Source organism: Pelodiscus sinensis, chromosome 1 (genome assembly GCF_052426305.1).
Source record: "Pelodiscus sinensis isolate ZL-2025 chromosome 1, ASM5242630v1, whole genome shotgun sequence".
In the NCBI taxonomy this organism is placed as follows: Eukaryota; Metazoa; Chordata; order Testudines; family Trionychidae; genus Pelodiscus; species Pelodiscus sinensis.
The window spans coordinates 216,523,086-216,550,731 of NC_143052.1; the positions used below are offsets into that span (position 1 = coordinate 216,523,086).

The window sequence follows — 27,646 nt, forward strand, 5'->3', positions numbered from 1 at the left end:
AGCACTTGAGTTGCATCAAACTTTATTAAAAATGTTTAAAGTTTACTTGAACTCCATTTATTTACAATTATTACAATTTCTACAGAAAACAATAAGCAGGTAATTGAAAGCTTAAGCCACAACACTGTACTGTAAAGAAACTTCATCTAAATGGATATTTAGTTTAGGTTATAGTGCTATTTAATTTTAAAGTAAAAAACACATTAACTGAAGGTATTTTGAATAATAAAACTTAACATTCCGTTTCTTGACTAGAATAAAGGGCAATTTAGTACACCATAGGCAGTCCTAATTTCAGATGAAGTTTTTCTGTAACTGGGAGAAGCCACTTCTCATTTTCCAAAAAGGCAGCACTAAGATGCTTGCCTGAATTCCACTTGACTTTACCTAGAGAAAAAAAATATGGAAAATCATTAGAAATCCTTAAAGAGAGGATACTAACAAGGATAAGATAAAAGCAAGCGTACATACAAGAGTAAGTTTATCTACTTAATCATCACTTTGTATTCCAGCTATTGCAATGCAGTCTATGCTGTCCTTGGAATACCAAGCATTGGACTCTTAAATAATTTCAAGCCGAACGCCTTGCAGAATATTTTTCCAAGTGTTGAGAATAGACCAAGAAACAGCATTGAAGAGGTTGATTTATACCCAAGTTAACTTCACTTATCTAATTTATAAGCAAAATTTCTGCTAACTTTGCCGTGCTGCAAAATTTAACTCTGGCCAGCAGTCAAGGAGGAAATCTAGTTTTTTCTGGCAGTTTGGAGTCCACCTTTTGATCTCCTTTAGTACCAGGACTGTAAAAGTCTGATCTGCTGCTTGATACTACTAGCCTTAAAAAGCAAGAGGATGTTCTCGTTTATATTCTTATTTCAGTGAAGTGATACATCCTTGTAGAAATGCTGGTTTGAGATTGCTGTGACCAGGGTATCTTGGACTAGTTCTGTCCTATAGCTGTGACTAAGTAGATGATGTGGGAAAAGCTGAAGTACTCAATGCTTTTTTTTTGCCTGTCAGCTCCCAGACTACTAAACTAGGCAGTGCAATAGGGGAAAAGTGGGCAGCCCTCAGTGGAGAAAGAACAGGTTAAGAGCTATTTGGAAAAACTAGATGTACACAAATCCATGAGTCTGGATTTAATGCATCCAAGGGTAGTGACGGAGTTGGTAAATGTCATTGCAAAGCCTTTGGCCATTATCTTTGAAAACTCATGGAAATTGGGAGAGGTCCTGGATGATTGGAAAAAGACAAGTGGAAAGCCCATCCTTAAAAACGGGAAGGACAATCCAGGGAACTATAGACCAGCTAGCCTCACTTCAGTCCCCAGAAAAATCATGGAGGGGATCCTCAAAGAATCCATTTTGAAGCACTTGAAAGAGGGGAAAGTGATCAGGAATAGTCAACATGGATTCACCAAGGGCAAGTCATGCCCGACCAATATGATTAGCTTCCATGATGAGAGAACTGGCTCTGTGGACATGGAGAAGTCAGTGGATGTGATATACCTTAACAAAACTTTAAATACAATCTCCTACAATATTATTGCCAGCAAGTTAAGGAAGTATGGATTGGATAAATGGACTGTAAGGTGAACAGAAAACTGGCTCGATGGTGGGACCCAATGGATAGCTTTCAATGGCTCGATGTCTGACTGGCATTCGGTTTCAAGTGGAGTGCCCCAAGGATCGGTTCTAGGGCTGGTTTTGTTCATCTTTTATTAATGACCTGGATGAGGGAATGAATTACACCCTCAGCAAATTTGCAGATGACACCAAGCTGGGGGAGAGAGAGATACGTTAGAGGGTAGGGATAGGGTCCAGAGTGACCTAAACAAATTGGGAGGATTGGGTGAAAAGTAATCTGATGAGGTTCAACAAGGACAAGTGTAGAATCTTGCATTTGGGACAGAAGAATCTCAAGCATTGTTACAGGCTGGGGACCAACTGGCTAAGTAGCAGTTGAGCAGAAAAGAACCTGGGCTATGTCTACACTGGCAGGTTATTGCGCAAGAACGGCCGTTCTTCCGCAGAGTGTTCACAATGCCCACCTGCTCTTGTGCAAGATGATTTACAGTACGGTGTGGTGAGAGAGGGCTTCATGCGTAAGAGCTATGCTCTTTTCTAACAGGTGTAAGCTCTCTTACACAGGAGCTCTTGTGCAAGAGGGCAGTGTGGATGTACGCCATGGGTTTCTTGCACAAGAAAGTCCTATGGCTAAAATGGCCATCATTGCTTTCTTGTGCAAGAAAGCATCCACACTGCCATGGATGCTCTTGCGCAAAAGCACATCTTGCACGTGGCAATGTGGACGTGTTCCTGCACAAGAGTTGTTGCACAAGATGTTCTTGTGCAATAACCTGCCAGTGTAGACATAGCCCTCGAGATTACAGTGGATGAGAAACTGGATATGAGTCAACCATGTGCCCTTGTAGCTAAGAAAGCTGATGGCATATTAGAGTACATTAGGAGGAGCATTGCCAACAGCTCTAGAGCAGTTATTCCCCTTTATTTGGCATTGATGATGCCATGTCTGGAGTAGTCATCCAGTTCTAGGGCCCCCACTATAGGAAGGTGGTGGATGCATTGGAGAGGGTCCAGTGAAGGGCAACCAAAATGATTAGGGGGCTGGAGCATGTGACCTATGAGGTGAGACTGAGGGATTTGGGCTTATTTAATCTGCAGAAGAGAAGGGGGGAGGGGATTTGATGATAGCCTTCAACTTCCTGAAGAGAGGTTGCAAAGAGGATGGAGAGGCTGTTCACAGTAGTGACAGATGGCAGAACAAGGGAGTAATGGTTTCAAGTTACAGTGGGGGAGGACTGGGTTGGATATTAAGAAAAGCTATTTCAGTAGGAGGGTGATGAAGCAGTGGAATGGGTTACCTAGAGAGGGGGTGGAATCTCTATCCCTAGAGGTTAAGTCCCAGCTTGACAAAGCCCTGATTGTGATGATTTTGTTAGGGTAGATCCTGCTTTGGTCAATGACCTCCTGAGGTCTCTTCCAGCCCTATGATTCTATGATAATTTGAACATACACCCTTTCATCTCAAAGCTACCCTTTTCCCCCCCCAAAAAAACTGTTGCTTTAGCTATTTGTGTCTCTCCACTATCTCTGTGTGATCTCCACTTCTTCCCCTGCCCGCCATTTATATCTTGTGAAGCTGGAACAATGGTGGCATGCCAATTCCATAGCTTACAGGAAGGGATGCTGTTTTTTGTAGCATGCTAAAGTAGATCCCTGCATCTTGCTCATAACCTGCCCCAGTAAGGCTTTTTTTGAAAAATTCATAGATAGTGATCTCTCTGGCTCTCATCATATAGCCTGACCTGTATAACACAGTGCATACCACTTTTCAGCATTAATTCATGTTTGAACTAGAGCATGTCAGAAAAACCAAATTTGATTAAAGTCTAGTGATTGACTACAGCTGTACTAACTTTCAGTGGTCAGTTATACTCCTTGTTAAGAACTGCATCTATGTCTAGTCAGATTGTCTAGCTTCAACTTCCAGCTGTTGAATCTTATCTTTGTATGCTAGCCTTGAGAACCATCCTATCTTGCTTTTGTTCCTCACATAGGTACTCAGACTTATCAAATCACCCTTTAATCTCCTGAGTTAAATAGATTGAGCTCTTTGAATCTGTCACTACAAGGCATGTTTTCCTGTCCTTTAATTATCTGACTTGAACCCTCTTCAGTTAAAAGCTTCAGAGGAGTAGCTGAGTTAGTCTGCAAGACTATTCATTTTTTAAGTTTTTCCAGTTACAGACTGACAACATGAAATGGTGGTATGAGCTGTCATGGGTACAACCTTGAAATAGTGGATGACAGAACTGGATGCTATAGTCGAGTAGTGGTTGCAATAGCACTGTATATTTAAGGAACCGGGTGAGGCATCATAATGTGTGGTAAACACTCTTGAAAGAAACTGAAAGCAGTCCTCCTCTTGATCTCTCAACCTCTGCAAAGAAAGCTACATGTGCTCACAATCCTCAAGCTGATGTACCCATGCTTGAAAGCATTACTGGTTACAAACTAACATGGAACTACTCTGCTTCTGAGAGCTATTGATGTGGGCCTGAGAACAATTTGGATGACATACAGTATAACTCTAGTTTTCATTATTTGAGGCAAAGTACAGTCAATGACAAATAGCATTACAGATGTCACCAACAGTTGTGTAGGTTTTAATACTGTACAGTAAATATAGTAATGCAGAGCATGCTTAATCTGTCCTGAGAAAATTACTCTTCCCTTCAAGCATGGAGGGCAAAAGTTAGAGCTAAAAGTGTTTTCAGATGTTTTAAACATGCTCTACTGCTATGAACTGGCGAACTAAGCAGGCCAGAAGAGCTGAAGAGCCTGATTTTCCTGTGCCTTGTACCTGGGTCACTAGCTTTTCTCTGAAGTAGAGTGCTATGAAATTAGTTGCTGCTGCTGCATTTTTACAGAGCATGTACAGAAACCCTGTTTAAAGTACACTCTACCAGGATTAAATCTTGCTTTGGGGTGGGAATCTTGTCAATAGCCTACACTTACTAAAGACTACTTGAAATGCCCTTTTTGGGGGGAAGAGACTGAAAGGTCCATGGAGCAAGGAGCTACCTGTACAGTATCTAGAACATGGACTCCTCAGTGCTATTCTCATTTCTTTAGGACACCATGTATTAGGAGCTATTAGGGCAGTAGAACTACACCATGAAAAATTCATCTAATGAGTTTAGTCCCTTTGTAAGCCCTTCTGCTATTTCTCCTGCAAAATTTAAGCTTACATTTAAAAGAGAAAATTGTGGGGGATTTTAAACAAAACAGATTGCTCATTAAGCTATAGTGTAATTGCAAAAAGCCATACCTATGACTTATTCCCCATGCACTTGATCACTAGATGTTATGCAGGAGGAAGAAAAGCAATTGAAAAACAAATGCTGACACAAAGTTGTGGCAACCTAGCTTTTGATGCTAAATGCATATCTAAACAGCTTAAATGTGGAGAAAAAAATAGCTGCTGAATGCACTATTGATATTAACACACTGATGCATGGATAAAGCTTTAGAGGAAGCTGTGCCCTCAAGTCAAGGCTAGAATAAATACTTCCTTTTCTATTTAACAGTGTAGCTATAAACAAGCATCTGCATTATGGGTTGTATTTTCAAGAATAGCTACATTCCCAGTTCTGCTTGAAAAAAAAGTCAGTAGGAATTAAGTGCCTACATGCCCTTTGAAAATCTTTTAAATTCTGCATCTCTGTCCCAAGATAATACTGGTTTCAAACATCCAGTTGGAATGCAAATGAAGTTTTTAAACACTGATAGCTGTGGGGTGTTATCAGGCTTAACTGTGGTTTCTAAATATTTTTATTACCACTTTGACCAAAACAATTCATCCAAGTTCATTAGTGGCAGCATGCTCCACCTAGGAAAGTATATAAAGAACTGGAATAAGGAAGTCCTGACAGCAGTACACTTATTACTCCCCTACATGTACTTTATTAGTTTCTTCAGCCACTCTGTTTCTTAACACTCCTGTATTTAAGTTTATAGTATCCCTGCAGTGATCTTTAACCCTAAGTTCACGTTAGCCATTGCTCCCCATTTTAAATTACCATGCCTTAACATTACTGCCTTGATTTATGCCCAGTTTAGTTGCTGAACCATGTCTTTCCTCATTTAAAAAGGCAGGAGGAGGAATAAGAACATTTCTGCTAACACTATTATCTAAAGCAAGCAGACTTTTTTTGGGTCTATTCAAAGTATTTCCTGTTGCTGCTCTAGGAATACAAGCATAAACTCTTAACTAGCTTAAGGAGCACAGTATTAAATATCAGTTGGTGTGGCCTACCATTGAAACCCCTGTGCACTCCCTCTTGGTATTTTTGTTCCTCTCCTTCATTCATCAGGACCATTCCTATGCTGTGCCTATATGCAGAATTTCCTCAGTGGCACTAGTACAGAAGTGGGCAAATTCTGGCCTGCGGACCTGCTTCGGTCCGCAGGGTTAGTTCCTGGCAGGCCTGTCTCTATTTACCTGCACTTCTGCTGATATCTGGACATGGCAGCTCTCGTTGGCTGTAGATCACTGTTTGTGGCTAATGAGAGCTGTGGGAAGCAGCGTTCTGATCCATGCTGCCATGAACAGCAATCTGTAGTCAATGAGAGCTGTCGTTGCCTGACACCTGGGGAGGCACAAGTAAATACAGTGGCCAGTCAGAGACTAATGCTGGCAGGCTGTTGGGGTGGGTTTTTTTTATTGCTCACCCCTCACTAGCAGAAGAGGCAAAGTGGCTTTCAAAATCTTAAATGTCACCCCATGATTGCTTAGTAAATAGTAAGTTAAAGGAACAGCACAGGGAGCATTTTGATCCCTGTTCTCCACTTGATCTTGGGATAAATTCAGTGATCTAGTCCTCCAGGAAGGATTTACACAAAATATTGAATTTCCATAATCCTGGTCTGTGGTAAGTTTAAATAATTAAATTTATACCATCTTTCTTGGTCATAGTCCAAGGTCTTTTATTATTAAGATACTCAATTTTAATACAAGATATGCCCTAATATAGTACAACATTCTTTATACATAGCCATCTTTGACACACATGGTATGTTAGTAACACTATAGTTGCTCAAGTGGCAACTCCTCAAAGCATTCTCACTTTTTTGGCGGGAGGTCATTGCTTCTGCCCCTGCTGTCTGACCTCTTTTTGCCCCGACTCCTGGACCGAGAGGAGCTTCGGCTTCGACTATGACCACGTGTGCAACTATGGCTTCTGCTGCGACTACGACCTCTCCTCTTCTTCCCTCTACTATGTGACCGCCTTCGTTCCCGACTTCTCGACCTGCCAGACTGCCGTCTTTTCTTGCTCTTGTGGCTACTTTTTTTCCTATCTGATTCTCCATTTCTTTTGTAAGAATGGTCTGAGCTAGGACTGGTCCGTCTTCTTGACTTGCTGTAATAGTCCTCATGATGGCCTGATCTGTTTCTCCTTTCAGAGTTTTTAGCTGATTGACTGGTCCGTTCAGGAGAAATATGTATATCTCTATTAGCCTCCCAGAACTCATTGTGTGGATTTCTGAATACGTGAAGAAAGTTGCAGTGTTTCCCTCTTGGGCATTTCTGCCTTTCAAATAAACCTGCAACAGATTTTTTTTTAAATGTATTAAAGGTTACTTTAATATTCTTTAAAGGCAACTAAATCCTATTTTACTGTAATGAGTCAGTCATTAAATATGCATTTTAAAAGACTTTTGTACTTAAATCTTTTGTTTTTCCACTGTAGATATTCCTACCATGTCTATCTCATTTACAAAGAGAAAAAAAACCCTTCAGTTCTTTCCAAGATTACATTTTATAATCTTAGTCATGAGACCCACACATTCTAATAGTAGTTTTAAGCATTCAAACATTCTAGTATGTCTTATGCTGAAGTGATTTTAGTAATTTTATAACTTAATTTTTACACTTCACTAAACTAAAAAGTAAGTATCCTTATATAAATTGGGTTGAATGGGTGTGTTAGTTCTGTCTAATGGCTGGTTTACTCATGCCTCTATCTAAAATGTTAATGTACATGGACTGGCCTTTTAAGTGCTGTCCTAGAGGTAAGAATTTTTTGTTTAAAGACCAATACATTTAGTATTGTAACAAGACTGAGGAAGAATCCGCTAAATATAAATCAACACTGATCATAATTACTCGAGGAAATTCTGCACTCAATATTTTAAAATTCTGCAAAATCGCCAGCATGACAGTAGGAGATAAGACAGAGACCACTAGCTGCACAGAGGTGGGAGATCAATGAACAGGGTCCCTCTTCCCCACATGAGCACAGACTCTATGGTGAGGCTGCATCCAACCCTGACACAGCACAAGGACTGGGACTGCCCTAGATATACTCCAGGACCCTGGCTCCTCCATTGGGTGGGCAGGCAGGCTCAGCAGGGCAGAATTCAGGTTGGCAGGGATTAGTGTGGGGAAATGTGGGTGCAGGCAGCTCACTGGAGGATCTGGGTGCAATGGTAATTGAACTCTGCACAGGTCCAAGGTGAAGGTAGTTAGGGATCAGTGGGGGGAAGGAATCTGAGGAAGGGCACAGAGCTCACAAGGGGCTCTGGGTATGTGGGGCTCAGTGGGGGGTGGTAGGACTTGGTGGGAATCCAGATACAGCTGACTGGAGCTTAGTGGGGTGGAGATCCTAGTACTACAGACTCATCAGGATGGTGCAGAGGGAGTGGGGCTCATCACAGGGTATGTGTGTCAGCAGAAGGGTCTGGATCTAAAGGGTAATGGGGGAGCAAGTCCCTATACAGAATCCCTCCCCCTGCAATTGAGGAATGATTGATGCAGGTAGTGGAGATGGGGGGAGGGAGTTTGTAGATCTTCCTCTAGCTGAGGGGAGAAAGCTGGTGTGTCTCTTGTGGCTTTGTTTGCTTCATCAGAAAGCAATTTTTCTGCAGGGAAGCAAATCTTGCAGAGGACATAAATTCTGTGCATGTGCAGAATTCCCCTAAGAGTGTCATTATGAAGAAGCTCTGTTTTAACATTTCAGAACCTAACTAGGTAGCTAGTTTTGAATGAGATAACAGACGTCCTGCTTATTTTACAATCTATAATCCCAAAGCATTCTTCCTAAAGATTCAGGGTGACACTGCATCCTAACTACAGCCAGTTTCCTAAATCACTCCCTGCAGTTGGATACCATATTCACTTCCTGCCCAAAGCTTTTGTATATTCACCCCAGAAAGTTCCTCTACTGTAATTTTATGTGGATCTCTTTCTGATTTGAAAGCCTATAAGACACCACTTCTTAATCTTTCAGTTCTAGAACAAGCATTTTGGTAATAAGACACTTTCCCCATCTATAAAGATAAGTCCTTGGCATACCACATATAGCAGTTTTCCATCTTGTCACTGGGCAAAATTCACACTGAAGCTGTCGTCCTGCATACCATCGTCCATTGAACAGAGCAAGGGCTTCTTGACAGTCTCGCTCCCTTTAAAGATAAGGGCAGCATGTAGCATAATTGTGATGTTATATAAACCTTTAAATTCTGTTCTCTATCACGTGTGGACTGTTACTGCAGTGTGGGCATTAGTCATTTACAGGGCTTGACAAACGGCGGTGAATTCTACTCACCAGCCCCGCACTGCACAGCACATGTACAAGACCTGCATTGCACATGCACGTGCCGCCAGTGAATGGGGCGACTGGCTGAAATCTACTCGCCCTGAGCGAGTAGAAACAGCGATTTGTCGAGCCCTGGTCATTTAGATAAAATAGAGTTTAAATGACATTCAAATTTAAGTAAAATGGAAATAAGGAATTAAACCTTTTAGAACCTAACAGGAAAAGTAACATTTTATTTCTGGGGTACTGCCTATGACCTAGACTATTTAATTGTCAGACATCATAACAGTTAACTGGAAAGCACTTACAACTGGTATTGAACGTACACATTTCCCCGCAGGTGAGGCTCATAGTTGCAGCTGACCTAAAAAGAAATTAAATATTTTATTAATACTTCTGAAAAATTGAGAGATCCGCAGCAGCTCATTCATGATGGAACAATACTCACTCCGATTTCACTCACACACTGGGTGACAAAGTAAAAGTATTTAATTTATCGATTCTTCTGGCTTGTTTTCACATATAGATTTAATAAAACTGAATATTTAGTTCTGATTAAATAGGGAAATTAAGTATTCCTGGTGTGTTTGATTAACATTTAAAATGAGTTGCTTTGATGTTAAATTCTTGATGTTTCCATTTCCCCCTATCGCTGACAGCTTTTAGTTGAACACACACACACACACACACACACACACACACCTCTGCAAACTAAAACCTCATTCTGTTAATCAAGTTGTGTTTTATTTTCCATGAGGCTGTGGGTAGGCAATATTGATGGCACAGCAATCTTCCTGATTAGATGGTGTTCTGTCCATCTAAACTATAAGATTTCCCCAATCCTAGGAAGACAGTCAACAAACAGCAGCTGGACTTTTAATAGAATTTAATACTAGTAATATAAGCTAAGTTACTGCTGGATCTGCTAATGCTCATGATTAGACATTAAGATCATTTATAGGAAAGGAAAAAATGACTAGTCAATGGGGAGAATGAATACGGAGATGGAGAAAAATGGTAGAAGTGAAAAAAAATATCCACAACAAATTTAAATCAGATAAGTAATATTAGCACAAAAAAGTTTGATATTTTGGAAGGTTGTAGGAGCAACAACAACTAACTCACCAGAAGTGTATTAAAAAAAAAAAAAGATCACCATGCTTTTAAAATGTTAAGATACTACAGCTCCAAAGTGGGTACTAAGCACTAATTCTTAAATTCACATAAAACCAACTAATTTTGACATGGAATGAAGCAAAGCTCAGCTTAAAACAAGAGTAAGGTGGCTATTTGGCAAAAAGCTGTTAAAAATTTAGCCCCTGTAGTTATTTTCTTTCCTGTATTGTACCATAAAGCTGGCTTCATTCCACAGAAAATGATTTAAAAACTCTTGCAGGCATGGTTTTGTTGCACAAATAAATTGTCTAGTCTTTGTGATATTTTTCATAAAAGGTATGTTATATCAGATTTAACTTGCTTGTCAGACAGAAGTTACCCAACAGGTTGAAAAATGCTTAGTACAGGAATTTTCAGACGGATACAAGTAAAATACTTAAAAGAGAATATTAGCTTATTATTAGTAAGTAGTGACATAGTCAACACTGTGTAAAATAACTCAAGTGATTAGATACAGAATGGCCCTACAGCAGTTGTGACTGGCCTTAGAAGCTCTGTCTATACCAGGACTAGTAGGACTTTGTTGTCCTAGTTTTGTCCTACAATAATCATGCCAGGCATGACATTTGAGAATGAATCAGATCACTCCTACAGGGTTCTGTGTAAGGGCTTGATGTAAGGTGTGAAAACCAAAGAGCATCACTTCTGTAGAACAGTACTTTAAAACAGAACAGGTATGTGTTAAAACCTGCTACTGAAACATCTTGCAGGGAGGATACATTTTGGTCCCATCTCTATTGATGTGCATCTTCACTTACACCATAGTGATTTTTTACCCTGAAATCCTTTAGTATCAGAATCCCTTGTCTTTTAGCCATTCATTTCAACTAATATTTTCCTTGATAGGGCATCAATATCCTCAACTGCTGTCATTCTAGCCTGAGTTTTGAATCTTCCAACTATGGCCAGATCATCAGCTAACTCCCATATGCACTTCTGTGGGAGAAGCCAATGTATTGCCTTTCTTTCTGATTCTCCAAGTTTCATTATCAACAATGCAATTCACACTGTTCAGGTGGAAATGTTGTCTTGTAATACAATTCCCTACAGTGGGCAAATATATTGTACAATAGGAGAAAAATATCTGGGGGTAAAAAAAAGTAGTAGATAACCCTCTTTCCTTTTGTTGGACTGTGTAAGGGAGAAAAAAAATGGAAAACAAGACTGCTCATGAAAAAGATATTTCTCTTTCTTGAAACAGATTAGATATGTTAAATATTTGTTAATTGGCTCGTCGAGTAACCTCACGAATTCTTGTTGGTTAGTCAACTACTCTTTAGTACCCGGAGGCAGCCAATGCACTCCGGCCCCACTCCTGAGGAGCCCCCTGCCTCTAAAAACCAGCTTCCCTTGCAGACTGGCTTGTCTCAAACAGAGGCAGCAGCACAGGGTGGCAGCAGCCCGTCTTGGGGTGAGGGGAGCTGTGCTCCTGGACCTGGCCGAACTGGAACTCAACCAGACTGCCTGCCAGCCTAGCTCCTAATACACTTTAAATGCAGAACCACAGCAGGGGTAGGTCCCAGACCTGTCACAAGGCAGGACTGAGTCAGGTTGATGGCCAGCTTGCTAAAAAAAATTTACTTGGGGGAGGGGGAATACGTGTAGTCTATATCATCAAACTATAAGCTTTTGCTTATCGGTTAATCAACTGCACTATTACATCCCTAGAATAGGTCATAATTAAAGCTGTAAGAAAAGAAAATTGGGGGGGGGGGTTGTTCAAAGGTTGTAACCACAGTTAATTTAATTTGCAGTTTTGGTGCTGAGCACATGTGCTCTAGAGTTAGCCCCAGCACAGAAACCCCTGAGGCCGGTGGGAAGCCAGTACTCAATTACCCCAAGCCCTGTCTGTACCTGTGGGAGGCTGAAACTCCAGACCAGTCTCATTCACTTAGGCCTCCCCAGGACCATCCTCTGATACAGCTGAAAAAACCACAGAAGGCGAAGTCCTCTAGGTCACAAAGGAGCTGCTGCTTCTTGGCAGGCACCACCTGGTGCAGCCAAAACTGCATCAGGTCAAAGTGCAAGGCTACCACCAGCAGGACAAAGTGCAGGCGGCAGCACTCGTCCTTGAGCTCAGGCAAATCCCCATGGAAACCTGATCTCAACTGCGTGGCTCCTTTGCCTCATCCTTCTCATCAGCCTTTGTGCCTGTCCCGCTCATGATGAAAGGTTGGGAGGTCAAATTTGAGTAACTGGCACTGCAACCGAGCACAGGTAGGTACAATGCCTCTCAAACATGCGGCAACTATTAAAGCTGGTGGAGGTCAAAGCTGCAGTTTCCACAACAGCGTCACATCCTGCAGTTTTCTTACAGCTTTAATCATAATTGAAGTAAAGATACAAAAGGGAATAAAGGTATCATAAATTAGGAATGTAGTCCTGTTTAACTAGTTAAACGTTTAAACCGGTTAAACATTAAGAGGCTGCTCTAGTCCGGCTGCTTCCGGACCAGGTAAGCATCACCCATTAAGGGTGATGCTTACCAGGTGACCAGTTTACCCATTAACATCCCTATCAAACATGATGCAGTGAGTAAGGATAGCTGAATGGTATTTAACAGTTTGACAAATTACACTAGGTGGTTACTGAACATATCTTTGTGTGTATTCTATCATTTCTGACTCACCATGTGCTAGTCACATATTTTACTTTCATACTGTCAAACAAATGTTTTTCTGCTCTTCACCAAGCCCTAGTAGCAGTTACATTTTAGAAGTGAAAAACAGAAAGTTGACTGTTCCAAATCAAGCATATAACAACCATTTTCCTCCTTTAAAATTCCACAAGCACAACTTGTAAAGGGAAGGCACAGGTTGCATGACCATGGCTGCACAGCTACCTTTACTTTGGCTCAAAGGCTTAGTCCTTGGGTTAGTAGGTGGTTGATAAAGTTTTCCAGCTCTGGCTGAACTGCTCAGAATCTTTGTAAAATTGGGAAATAAACAGATTAGTTTAGAAGGTAATTTTATAAATATATTGTGAATTTGTCCCAGAATAAGTTTTGGGAGAGATTACAGATGCAAAGAGGATGCTTTTAAAGCTGGATTGGGGAAACTTTTTAGGGTTGGGAGCTGCTGACCCACAGAAAAATTAGTTGGGAACCCACGGACATCTGAGAAGCAAAAAACAAACCCAAACCCTTACTGACGTGGCCCCTGACTGAGACTCTGAGCCTCAGGATTGCTAAATCCAGGCTGTATTCAGCCTGAGGCTCCCCAGCTGTCTTAAAGAAATACAGTCCTCTGTGATGGCACAGAGCTTAGTGTACAGGAACCATCAGAAATATATGCATTAAACTTAGCTATGCCGTACTGCACAACTAAGAAGTACACTATTCAAGACCAGCAAAGGAACCATGCTGGTATGCAAGAGAGGTGATAATTATCTTTGGGCTCATATGCGTACCTTGAATTGAATAACCTTCCCCACATTCTTGAACTCAGGCAGCACATCTTCATAGAAATCTAAGAACTGCTGATAAGTTTCCTCTTCACTGTACTCAAGACTTGCATCTGTATCATAGTCATCTCTTCTACACTGCTCCATCCCAAATGTCACAAACATACCTCTGATCAGAAGCGTCTGACTAGATGTTGGGTAGTTGTGTTTGCGGGAACACCTAAATCATTTATGGTAAAGAAAAAAAAATGTTCAGCAAAGGCTACAACTGCTCAAGCTGCAAACATTGCTATCTCTAGACCCACTAACAGATCTTCATTGGGAAAAAAAAAAATCTATAAAGGAGCCTCATTAGTGTAATTATGAGACTGAATCAGCATATTTCAAGGACTAAAGCAGGTCATTCATGACAAGTTTCCTGATAGCTTTAAACCCTCCAGCCATATATAACCCCATCAATGGTCAGACACACAAAGTCATCACTTGGCAATTTCAAAAATTAAAGGGGTTTATTTAATGCTGCTATTTTGAAATGTGTGTCAATTTCTAAATTGTGTTTCCAGATCCTTTAAAGTCTCACTTCTGTAAGAACCCCTCTATTATTTTATGCAAAATTAAAATAACTTAATGAAGTAAATGTAGTTACCCTCATCCTATTGGTAAGGAGAAGGAAAGTCAGGTCCCAGGTTGTGAATTTATGCAGCTATGGAAGTACCAGATTTTACAAGTGACAGCACCATGCAGGTTTATTTTAATCTTCATCATATTGGTGGCCACAAGAGGCCTTCAGATGCTGCAATAGAGTGTTCACCAGAACTGCCTGAAGTTCACTGAGACACCCTCAAGTAACAGTCTCCGTGACTTGCTTCTGAATGAAAAGGGGTTCATTCTGGTGTAGGATCTCTGTTCTCCCAGGTTAAGTGAGCTCTGTCCAACATGTGTCAGTTTTTTCTTGGAAGCACTTTGGAGGATGTATCTTACATTTCATGTAGAAAACTACATCATTTATTAAAACTATGTATGAACAAACCTTATATTAGAGGAAACTAACATTGAGAATTAGGGAAACCATGTTACTACTCAGTAGCTTTGTTCATGACATAGGAACAAATGTACAGCAGAATTTATTTATCTGACCCATGATTATCCTCTTCTCTGCATTAACCAAGCAACCAGCACTCCAGGGCCAGAAGTGGGTGATCTCTCCTGTGACTGCTAGACTACATTGAAACATGGCACTCTCCCATTCTCTGGATTATCCAACTTTCTGATTATCCAATCTGGACCCAGTGTGAATTAAATTAGATAAACAGGTTCTGCTATACCTGCTCATATCAGTAATCAATCTAGTGCAGTAACACATCTGACACTGGCAAAGAATAAATACTACAAGGTACAAGCTCTGTAACAGATAACTATCTAATAAGCTGCCCACAGACAGTTTCTTCCGATCTCCACACAGTTAGCGTCTGACACACACTCAAGTCCCATTTACTGTAAATATGTTTTCATTTTTTGACAAGACTCTCACTTAGAATCCTACTAAGATCAACTTCAACATGTAGACAGTGATTTTCACAGGTTATTTCTGAATTATACAAAAAGTTTCACTTCAGATTTAAATGTATTATTTTTCAGTTTGATCTCTTTTATTGCAAGATAGTAAGAGCACACCCTCTTGACCTTCTGTACCCTTAATTTCATGTATTTCATAACAGAGGAGTGTGTAAGAAAGGCAATACATGTGATTCAAATCATGGAATCACATTATGGCTTATTAAGTTTTGAGAGGCGATAAGTAAAAGATTAGAAAGTCTTGCAGTTGTGTTTACCTTGCCTCATAATATGGAAATGGATTAGTGAAATTAAAAGAAAACATTTATACCCCTGACATTAATTTTTGGTTTTTATTCAATACATAGTTAACCCACGGAACTCACTGCCACAAGATACCACTGAGACAAAGAGCTTAGAAAGATTAAAATAGGTTAAATGTTAATTTGAAAATTGAAATAGCTAGGATGAAATTTAAAGGTGATACCAACTCTCCTTCAGGACTGAAGCCAGCCATTAATTGCCAAAGATAGTAAGAAGCTTCTCCAGGGTTAAGTTATTGTAGCCTGTATTTTGCAGATCTCTTTAAAGCAGCTGACAGAGCACTTTTTGAGAAAATGTATTAATAGATGAACAATGTGTACTGTACAAATAATGAGATATCGGAAATCACGTGACACACTTCCGGTCATGTAGATAGATATATACTGACTTGATTTTCTAGTAGTTTATGTGCATTGTATGCAAATTAAGACATCTGACTGGATATCATCTTTTAGAGTTGTACCAATAATTACAGGAAACTGGATATACTCCAATGGCATAATGATCTGCCACTGCAAATGCTTCTGCTGAATCAATCAGATCAAAATGGGGACCTATCTATTAGCAGTTTAGTATTCTAGTATTTGGTATTCTAATAAAAGAAGATAGCCCAGTTCAGACTGTGCACTCCTTTTACTCTGAATTCACAGCTGTATAACTGAGAACAGACTCCAAACCAGTAAGTGTACAAGAAACCCCCACCAACAGTAGTGACAAGATAATCTGACAGGCCTGTAAGAAATCCCAAAGAAGCTAACCTTTTTAAAACATATTATATTCCCAACATTGGACCAATTACCTGTCTCCAAATCTGCAGGATCCTGTTTTGATATAAAATGGGCAATTAGCTCTATCTTTTTCTGTTCCTATGTTCTCTGGAGGTTCTGGGTTATGCCAGGTAGTGCCGTTTTCCAGCTGTTTAAAAACACCATTAACATATCATTACTTTAACAAACAGGAAATCATAAAATAAGTAAATAAATGAATATGAAGGTATGGAGTCACATTTGACTCTCATATAATTCAATATTACTTCCTTTGATATCCAGATAAGTTTGAATGAAATATCACTGCTCTGTATGGTGATCCAAGTGCTTTTAATCTATCCAAAGATGGACAACTCTTCCTTTATACCTACTCAGATTCAAGGCATCTCTACAAAAAGTGAACTTATAAGGGCACAAATGGAAATCTCCCATTTGCCAGAGTCCAGAATACATTAAGTTTTTACAAACAGTGACAGTACTCAGCCTTTGGGTAGTCCACATTCCAGCATTGGGACGGGGGGGGGGGGGGGGGGGGAGGAGATAACCTCAGGGAAGAGGCTCATCTCCAAGCATAGCAATCCCAGGACTAGGAGTGTTTGACAGTGGCTAAAGATACCTTTGCATCCCCAATCCTGAGTTGGGCTGAATACTTTTTTTGGCAGGAACTGAGGGCTGTGTCCATTAACTAATTTATTCTTACAAGAGCCCAGTGAAGTAACTTAACAAATAGGAATTTATATGCAGGCAGAAAAAAAATGAATTACTAAAGTTAAAGTAACTTGGCTCTAAGGCCACAGGAAAAAAGTGTCAGAGCTATGACTGGGATTAAAACGCAAGAATTCCCTCTGTCTAGTTCTGTATTGAACTCACTGGCCTGGGACTCCTAAAATTGAATACAAGATTAGAAATGGAAAATATCTGTGAGTGGAAGCAAAGATGAAAGCACCCCTGAAAAGGTGAATTTGACCACCCATATTAATAAGAGAAGCAGTTTAGAAAAGTGTCGAAGCCAGGCTTCCACATTAAATAACTGAAATTTATATGAGTATTTACAGTTGGCATTTCTGAGCCTTCGACTGGTGATAATGCCATTTGGCAGGAGGCGGGATCAAAATGTCATTTGTGGCTTCAGCTGTGATATTTAAAAATCGAATACATTGTATTTTTCCTTTGTTTTTATTGTACAGGGCTCAAAGCACACCTCTGGTACTTCTGGAGAAGAGCAATCAAAGCAGTATTCCATTCAGGCTTTTGTCAAGCAAGTTTAGTTCCCTTGCTTGGTCTAAATATAATTGAGAACCCAACAATATTCCAAAGTGGCTAACAGCAATCAACTCTGAAATTGGTAACTATTAACTTTACTTTTCAGATGTGCAGGAGTCTATTCAGTGAGAGACTCTTTACAAACCTTTACTGCCTGGGTGAGATAAAATACATTGTTTTCTTTTACAGAGATGGAAAGACTGAATTCAGGCACTGAGATCTAATCTTACAGCATTCTGCAGAATTTTACCAATTTGAGATCTGTACATTTCCAGATAAAGAAGGAATCTCTTGGGTATTTCAGATTCAGTACTCTTTTCGGCTACAGACTTCTTTTATTCAATATAAACATACCATCATAGCAATTGAAAAGGAAAGGAAAATCCCAAAGTCATTCTAAATCTGGCCCTCCTAACCAACCACAAGCACATATAGCTACACTGCTGCCAAATAGCCACAAATGTGCAACAAAATTATAGGTTGCAGCTAATAAATACATTGTTTGTGGCTAATGGAAACTATTACATATTAAATAATATAAGGCCATTAGGTTCTCAGAAAAGATGAATATCATGTCAGAAGGTAAAAGTCAGATGGTAGTTAACTATCATCTTTCAATTCTTTATTGAAAAGAGACTGAACATACCTGACTTTCAGCTTGATCCAGCATCTTCTGCACGGCTTCCTATAAATGGTGCAAACACAGGACTAGTGAAAACCTTGAAGGGTGGTAATTCATCTGTTTTCTTTAGTTAAGAACCTAACTCAATGTTTAATGACCATACACGCTAAAGAAGTCCAGTGGTAGGTTTTAAAAATGCTGAAAATTTGATTTTTGCTTCGCAGTAAATCAAGCCCCCCCTATAATGTTAAAGGATACATCTGAGAAGATTTCAATGTAGATGACAATTTTCTAATATCTAAAAGCCAGACCGCTTCACAAAATTACTTTTGAAACAAATAGCCTTCTCTTGCTCTAATTCAGATGTCACTGAACTATATCTTACTTTGCATGCCTAAACTTATTTGTGGCACTAACACTTTGCTTGATAAGCGCACATAGAGATATACACAATGGCATTCAGGTGAAGCCTCTTAATATATATTAGTATTAAAAATGCATTTGAAACATAAGTTTGAATATGTCTAGTTGTAGGTCTCTTTGCATACACACAGCCAAGTGAGCAATATTAACAACAAAATTGTAACTATGCTTACATGAGGGATCTCCCTCCACAATTTAAATTTCTTTTTGTGTGCACATGTATAACACATGAGGTTCAGTTTAAAGGCTGATTTTGGATTTTAATTTTAGCTCTGGTGTTCTCAAACCATTTTATGAACGGAACCACATATTAATAATGCTCAGCACATGCAGCCACCTTTCCTCCCTGTCACAATGATGTAGATTGCTTCCCCTCTGAGCATTGATTATACAGAGTTTCTGTGCAATTACAGCACATTTACATTAAAAAGGAATTTTAGGAGGGCATATAATGTATTTACATTAATTTTAGTGCTATTTAAGAGAGAAAACAAGATGTAGAGACCAGCTAATTGTCTATGGGCCACTATCAGATGGCCATGAAGAACCATGGAATCAGTTTTGCCAACAATTCACAAATTTTCACTGGCCAGAAGCAGCACATATGCACTCTCTTTAGTTTAAACATGACATTTATTCTGTCAGATTGGCAGTGCTCTTCTTACACTATCTACTGGATTCCAGAATTCACAACACCTTAATTTCACCACTCTCCTCTTCTTCAGTTCTCATTTCAATCTTTTTATTGTTTTTGCTTCTCTCCATTTCAGTCTATCCCACTATGTTTGAGGTTCTCCTCATACCTATGTCTTGGTTTGGACATCTAGAATCATACACAGAAAACACGCACCATAGCAACTTTCTGTTCGGTGGAAGGAAAGGGAGTAATGGATGGAATTGATTTTGCAGTAGTCCCAGCTCCTGCTGACTCAGGGAATGAGGGACATAATTCTGCTTAGCCAAGACAGTGCTGATTGCTGAACCAAATCCATCCATCCTGTCAGTCTCCATTATTTTATTGCATTTGGACCAATTTACTAACTTCCTAGTTTACTAACTTCTCCCACTTATCCCCATTTTACTTTTCAGTTTATCTTCATCCAGATGATGATAGCTATATCTTGGTGGCTGTCTCCCCCATATCACTTCCTCAGTAGTTCCAGAAAGAGACTGACAATTCTGGTCAGTGTTACATTTTTGCTTGTACTGAAGAAATATTATGTACAGTAGCCTCAATGCTATCTTCCATTATTAAAGGCAGCAGGAAAAACTACTTGTTCTCTCTCCTGCTGCAGCTACTTGAATGTGGCGGAGGGCTGAATCACGTCGGCATTTCTAGTGAAGCAGCTCTGAATGATCAGATCAGTTTTCATCTCTTGCTGCTCTGGAGAAGTTGAAACAAGATAGATGAACTCCAGAAAGTTGTGATCATCCCTCTCCATGAGAGCAATGGGTCAACCTGACTTTGGATCTTTGGAAGACGAAATCCAAATAGACAACTACCATCTCTTTCAATTCTAAGCAGATACTCTACCAAATCACTTTTTGGTTAAATTAGTTGTGCAGCTCTTAATACTTCTCAATATTATGTTCTTCCCCATCAAAAAAGTTATGAAAAAGATACATCCTGATGAATGAGTCAGGTAAAGGGGATCTGTAACATCTTTTGAGTAAGAACACTGTTAAGGAACAGCAGCAATATAATTCTAGATCAATGTAAGAACCTTTTTCTTTAAAATGATTACACTAAGACTGCTCAGATGTCTTATAGGGAAAACATACAATACTATGTTAAGAGTTATCTTAAACATGTTACATTTTGGATGAAAATGTGAGAACTGGCACCACCAATATATGTTAAGATTGGCCCAATGCAAATAGTTATAAGGGAAGGGTTATACATGAAACCAATAGTTTGGGTAGAAATGTGCAGGACTTGAAGCTAGTTTTGTTTAATTCTTAGCCACAGTAGAAGGTTTCATTATAATAAACTATTTGGAGTCTATTTCCCTGTATTAGAACCACAAGATCCATTTTTACCACTCCCCATTTTTAACTCCAATAAGCAGATAAAGTCAAGCTAACTTTTGGCATTTATATACAATTGTAGATTGTTACATCTGGTACTTTAAGAGGATATGCAGAGTGTTTATCCTCCTAGTGCAGCCATCACCTCTCTTTCTCTCTTCTCCTGTTGCTTTTGCTCCTCCTCTTCTCTCTCCTTCCTTTGCTGTTCTTCCCATTCTTCTTTTATCTTTCTCTTTGAGAAGAAATACATAAACTCTTCATTTTCTTGGTAAGCGATTAAAAGAATATTTTCAAAAATATAGCAGAATGTACATGAATGAGAAAGCTATAAACATATCAAAGCATTTAAATAGTCAATTTTAGGGATGTAAAATCCTGTTTAATTGACTAACTAGTTACACGTAATGTTTAACCTCTTAACGGATTAAAAGGGCAGCGGGCATGGAGCATGCCCCTGTGGAGGGGGCCTACTCCAGCAGAATACTACACCCTGTCTGGACCTGCTGCAGACAGAAGCTGCTCCAACTAGCTGAAGTGCTCCCGCCTATAGCAAGCTGCTCCAGCCCCCACCAGTTACCCATTCACATCTCCAGTTAATTTTAATCATGTTTAAATCAGCAAACAAGAAACCCTTATTTATTTGTAACTAAATAATCAATAAGTTCTTATGGTAATCAGAGACTTTCCACTAAATATAGTATTTTTTGCAAACCAAAAAGATACACAATATATATCTATATACATTTAAGCAATTACATAGTTTAACTTGCATATATTCAGATTCTTAATGTTTACATTATTATGGTAAAATGGTAACTGACGCATTTCTCATTTTCTAGATAATTTTTACCTGCAATGTGTGTCAAGTTCTGTTTCAATTCAAATAAAGATGCACAAAGACAGCATTTTACAATTTTTGTCATTAAATGAAACTACTTGCAATGCACTCAATACCTAAGAAAAAATATAATCAAATCGTGCTTTGCATTTATAACTACAGGTTGCACATACCTAAACTGGGACTCTCGGGTCTGGCAACATCTGGGGCACATAAAGATTACTGATGTTCCTAGATGAGAGTGCCCCGACGCAGGAGGATCAGCAGCTGGGAGCCCAATGGGGTTGGTGTTGGCTGGGTGGGGCCAGCAGCTGCAGAGCCGCAAGCCACCCAGCAGAGGCAGCCTGGCATGGGCTGCGGCAGCGGGGCTGGTTCTGTGACAGCCCAATTGGGACTGCATGTCATCTGGCAGCAAGGCTGAGGCCAGGGCCGGGGCAGTGACAGCCTGGGTCAGGGCAGCCCAGCAGGCAGAATGAGCTAGCAGCAAGAAGAAACAATAGGCTGAGGGGCTGTGGCAAGGGACTTCCCCATGTCCGGCAAATTCCCTCATTAGGGGCCAAACAGGTCCCAAGGATGCTGGACCAAGAAGGTACAAGCTGTAATTGATTAATTAAACAAAGGAAATATAATTTGTAAAGAGTCAACTGAACTGATTGTTTCTGGTCCCAAATCAGTCAAGATTTTAGAACTAGTCGATCTCATTCTCTCACTCCAAGACTGGTAGAAGAAAACAAGCTTTTCTGCTTTTTCAACTCCTCATTGGTTTCTTAGCTTGAGTGAACTAAAATCCCCATTAATTGAATTTACTGAATACACTCAGATGAAGATAATACTGTCTGTATATCTGCTACACCTGGGAAATCTGCATCAAAATGACAAACCAGTTCCTGGTTCTCTGCCCCCTACCCCTCCAAAGCCCAGATGAGGGAATATACATGCACAACCCCTCCTATCCCAGTGCCCAGTGGTGCAGAATTCTCCCAGGAGTAATCTACAGAAGAGTCACTGCTGTCAAAAGTTGGCTCAGCATTTCAGCTGGTTGAACTTCTTGAAAACTTGGCATCAAACATATATTAAATATTTTATGTAATTTATTTTAATAAATTATAGTAAAATAAGCCTTAATATATTTCATGTCATCATTTCAAATTAAATTTTAATTTTTAACAATAAACTGGAATTAAAATATAGGGTTTTTATCCACCTTGCCATGTTATATATTGTAACCTTTCTACCTCTGAGTTTTTAGATGTACAGATATCCTTTGGTAAGCAGTGAATGGTTTGTGTCTTTTAAGATCAAAACTGAAGTAAATAAACATACTGGACTTCAAGTATTGTGTATTTGCTATTAAAAAGAAAGACATTAATAATTCTCCTGAAGGATGGGTAGTATACTACAGTTAAACATTGATCTCAGTTTATACTTCACCTCCTCTTCTTCCTGAAGTTTTCTTATGGCCTCTTCTTTTTCCTTCTTGACCTTGAAGTCTTCTTGAGCCTTTTCTTCTCTCAGCAACCATTCCTCATGTAGTTTTTGCCTACCAATAAAATCGGATATTACTTAGTAAGAGAAGTTTAGAGTCCATCACTAAGTTGTTAACATACTTTTGTTTATATTTCATGTACCGTGGTTGCAGGCTTATTAAATACAATTATAATTATTGAACACTGCAGCATATTACAAAGACATTGTCCTAACATTAAATTTCCCCATAAAAGGTGCTTATCCAGGTACTTTTAATATCAAAATGCCATTTTGAGTCTGGAAAAATCAGGGAAAATTAAACAGGGTTTTAGACAGTTATACTTCCATTTTTTATTCTGTTGCCAGGAAACTCTGTTGGATCCAGTTAAATTTTCAGCAAAATTTGACTAAACTGCATAATATGGATAAATTATATATTTACTTGTCAGAGATTTTAATATTTAATTAAATAAAAGACTAAACAAGTTTTCAGCTGCCGATATTATTTTAAACACAAGATTATTTACCTTTCAGCCTCAAGTTGTTTTTCCTCTTCTTCCAGTTCCTCCTCTTCAGACAATGGTTCATCTTTTTCAGTGACTTCTGAGGAAAAAGTAACACGTCCCTCTACATACAATTTTTTCTCCTGGGCTTCAATCACTGTATATAACATAAATGCTATAATATAAACCTTCAAATTAGAGCTACATTAGTTTTAAAATAGTTTCTCCTTAAATTAAAAATTTAAAATGCCATTTAATCAAAGATATGAATGTGTTAGTGCACTCTTTTTTTTTTTAATCCTAGAGATTTAAATTTAAGGTTTATTTAGAAAACCTTTAAGAAACTTCAAAAATATTTACTATACATTGTTGTACCGTATATTCCGGCGTACAAGACGACCTCTGATGTTAAAAAACATCCCCCCAAAATCGGGGGTCGTCTTGTACGCCGGATGCACCGCCGCCGGAGCCCCTCCGCGGCTTTGAAAGCCTCGGGGGAAGCCGGCGGGGGGGCATCCCAGGCGCGCATGGGCTGCCCCCCCCCCCCGGAGCCCCTCCGCGGCTTTGAAAGCCTCGGGGGAAGCCGGCGGCGGGGCATCCCAGGCGCGCATGGGCTGCCCCCCCGCCGGAGCCCCTCCGCGGCTTTGAAAGCCTCGGGGGAAGCCGGCGGGGGGGCATCCCAGGCGCGCATGGGCTGCCCCCCCCCCAGCCCCTCCGCGGCTTTGAAAGCCTCGGGGGAAGCCGGCGGCGGGGCATCCCAGGCGCGCATGGGCTGCTCCCCCGCCGGAGCCCCTCCGCGGCTTTGAAAGCCTCGGGGGAAGCCGGCGGGGGGGCATCCCAGGCGCGCATGGGCTGCCCCCCCCCCCGGAGCCCCTCCGCGGCTTTGAAAGCCTCGGGGGAAGCCGGCGGCGGGGCATCCCAGGCGCGCATGGGCGGCCCCCCCGCCGGAGCCCCTCCGCGGCTTTCAAAGCCGCGGAGGGGCTCCGGCGGGGGGGCAGCCCATGCGCGCCTGGGATGCCCCGCCGCCGGCTTCCCCCGAGGCTTTCAAAGCCGCGGAGGGGCTACGGCGGGGGGGCAGCCCATGCGCGCCTGGGATGCCCCCCCGCCGGCTTCCCCCGAGGCTTTCAAAGCCGCGGAGGGGCTCCGGCGGGGGGGCAGCCCATGCGCGCCTGGGATGCCCCGCCGCCGGCTTCCCCCGAGGCTTTCAAAGCCGCGGAGGGGCTCCGGCGGGGGGGCAGCCCATGCGCGCCTGGGATGCCCCGCCGCCGGCTTCCCCCGAGGCTTTCAAAGCCGCGGAGGGGCTCCGGCGGGGGGGCAGCCCATGCGCGCCTGGGATGCCCCGCCGCCGGCTTCCCCCGAGGCTTTCAAAGCCGCGGAGGGGCTCCGGCGGGGGGGCAGCCCATGCGCGCCTGGGATGCCCCCCCGCCGGCTTCCCCCGAGGCTTTCAAAGCCTCGGAGGGGCTCCGGCGGGGGGGGGGGGGGGGGGGCAGCCCAGGCGCTCCTGGCGGCTTTGCTCCCGGTGCCTCTGGTCTGCTGGGGACCATCTCCAGCAGACCAGGGACACCGGGAGCAAAGGAGGCGGAGGGGCGCTGGGGTATAAGATGAAACCCTATCTTTTAATTAAAAAGATAGGGGGTCGTCTTATACACCCAGTCGCCCTATACGCCGGAAAATACGGTAAGTCATCTGACATTGTATGTGGGAAATATTGTGCTACATGTACTTATCTTCTAAAGAAAAATTTTATATTATAAATTCCATTTTTCTGGAGCATCATTAAAATTGTGTGTGTTCTGGACCATCATAAAAGTAGGCTCATATTTTAATGTTCCTTTCTTTCTCCTAATAAGAATTAGTAATGCGTACATTGTTACAAAGTATCAAAAATAAAGGCTTAGTTGTTTACCTGAATCTCTTAACCTGGCAAGTGCTTGCCTTTTTTTCTTTCGTTTCTCTTTCTTCAGAATAGCTCTGTATTTTTTATGGCTGAAAAAGGCAAAGTATATCACCTATATTATGAAAAGTCTTCAGAACATTTTTCATTACATAGTTAAAAATAACATTTCATATTCAAATTTCAGCAACACTAATTCATAAAATCAAAGATATTAAATAACACCAAATATTCACCGATGCAGTATTTCTCAAATTGTGCTCTGCGGAGCCCCAGGGCTCCGCGAGGTTGACAAACTGGAAACATCGATAGGTACAACACATACAATCAGTGGACCGCTGGGCCTCTGCATAAATGTTTATGCACGTAAAGGGCTCCGGAGTCCAAAAAGTTTGAGAACCGCTGTATTAAAGTTTCAGATGTTGGGTTTTTTAAAAGCAGGAAAATGTGTCATCAAAACTATGTCTGGCCAATAGTAATAATCATAGTTAGGCTTAAAAAAAATAAAATAAAATAAAACAGCAGCTCATTCTCCTTGAATTCTCTGCTGTTTTTGATATTACACTGCTGATCACAGATGCTTTATGATATGTGGAGAGATGAGACTTCGCACTGACAGTTTTGAACTCTGTCCTCTCCTAGTTATTCTATCTCTCGATTATTCCTCTGGCATCCCGTTTGCTTGGTCCTCTTCCTCCTCTCTCCTGTTGTCTCATATTACTCTGTCTTTATCCACTTTCTCCTCTAAATATTGTGTGGGTGTATAAAAGCAACAGAAAATTCTCAGATCTACCTTTCCAATTCTAAATTCTTGCCAATGCCACATCTCGGCCTGTGTCTGACAACTCTAAATCAATTAGACTCTACATTTATTTCAGCCAAAACTGAATTCATAATTTCCTTTTGAAAGTCTGTCTACTTCTCCAATTTTCTGTCACTATCAATACTATTTCTAACCTTCCTCTCATTCAGGCCTGTAATGAAGTTTTGTAGCTGGAGAGACAACTCATCTCTGATGGCTCTTTTTTACTCCAAATATCCAGGCAGCATCCAAAAATGTTGCTGCTTCATCCTCCATAATACACCTACAAATCTGCAATTTTCTTTCTGCTCAGTCCGCTGAGAACTCTCCTCCCCACTCTCAAGGACTATCTCCTACAGCCATCCTCCCACACCACACACTGTTAGAAAAAAAAAAAGCTGTCAAAATATCTTCCCCTGAACATCCATTCTAAATGCATTATCCTCTTTTTTTAATTTCTTCATTTAATCCCAGTTTCCTCACATTCAGGATTCACGCTTCCTATCCTTTCAAAGCTCTCCACAACTCTTTAGCTCAGAGATCGTCAACAGGCAGGTTGTGGGTCAAATCCGGAATGCCAAACAATGATGAACATATGCCAACACGTTTTTTTATTATCATTAACATTTGTTATTTTCTCTAGAGTCTAGACCTTTGACTATGCCTCGACCAAGACATTTGGATTCCAACAATCAATAACCCGTTTAGCCCCTTCTAGTCGTCAAACCGTCACGCTCTTAGTCATCAACAGCAGCAGCACCCTTGTCTACCAGGTTCTCCATCTCTGTCAAGCCCGTTTCCGTGCTTCCTGTTAGACCTCCCCGCCTCGGAGCCCATCTGCCACCCGCTGGGGGGAGAAAAGAGGGGGCCGCTCCCCAGCACAGCGGGCAGGCGGGAGAGCCGAGGCAGCGAGGGGACCGGACTAGCTGCACGGCGCAGATGCTGGCAGGTGTGTGCGGCGGCGGGAAGCGGGGGGGGGGGGGCTCAGGGTGGCAGATAACGGCAGCACGGGCGGAACGAGGAGCCGTCACGACAGCGCCGCCGGACTCACCCCAGCTTCTCCGGCGCCGCCGCGGGGAGCAGCACGGGGGCCGCCATGTTGTCTACAAAGGCGCGTCACATGATACAACAGGAAGAGGATGAAGCGGCACCTTCCTTCCGCTTCCCTGGGCCGGGAGGAAGAAGGGCGCGATGGGAACTACGCATGCGCGGCAGAGCGGCTGGCTGATGTCCTCTGCGCCGTGTCCTTGCTTGAGCGCCGGGCCTGGACCCTACAGCGACCATGGCATCCGAACCCCCCCCCCCCCCATGGGAACATGTTGGCCACGCCCCCTGGCCGTGTTAGCCACGCCCCTGAGTCCTTAGTCCCGCCCCAGCTGTCACAGGAAGTCCCGCCCCAGGTCAAGATGGACACGTGACCCAGAGTAAAGAGTGTCCTGTGACCCCCTCCGCCCCAAGA

The 27,646-nt window shown here is 41.5% G+C and overlaps 1 protein-coding gene and 1 long non-coding RNA gene across 4 annotated transcripts; one reads left to right on the forward strand and one right to left on the reverse strand.

Annotated features, from left to right (window-relative positions):
- Nucleotides 1–5: 5 nt before the first annotated feature.
- On the reverse strand, nucleotides 6–27,462 carry ZRSR2 (zinc finger CCCH-type, RNA binding motif and serine/arginine rich 2). Of its 3 annotated transcripts, none has more exons than XM_075914233.2 (12): nucleotides 27,239–27,462; nucleotides 25,398–25,477; nucleotides 23,516–23,591; nucleotides 22,953–23,061; nucleotides 20,829–20,915; nucleotides 18,257–18,295; nucleotides 16,380–16,495; nucleotides 13,709–13,922; nucleotides 9,433–9,488; nucleotides 8,881–8,990; nucleotides 6,653–7,130; nucleotides 6–387 (listed from the first exon to the last, which is right to left on the reverse strand). In XM_075914233.2, the coding sequence occupies exons 1-12, from the start codon at nucleotides 27,283–27,285 to the stop codon at nucleotides 384–386; spliced, it is 1,416 nt and encodes a 471-aa protein (XP_075770348.1). In that variant the 5' UTR covers nucleotides 27,286–27,462; the 3' UTR covers nucleotides 6–383. The 3 variants fall into 3 exon arrangements, with proteins under 3 accessions (XP_075770348.1, XP_075770347.1, XP_089631171.1); XM_075914232.2 differs by having other exon boundaries at nucleotides 23,516–23,648; XM_089775045.1 differs by lacking the exon at nucleotides 6–387 and having other exon boundaries at nucleotides 6,488–7,130.
- LOC149525709 (uncharacterized) lies at nucleotides 23,648–25,904 on the forward strand. The gene is made up of 2 exons (XR_016348223.1): nucleotides 23,648–23,867; nucleotides 25,174–25,904. It is a non-coding gene; the product is annotated as an uncharacterized LOC149525709 (long non-coding RNA).
- Nucleotides 27,463–27,646: the final 184 nt, after the last annotated feature.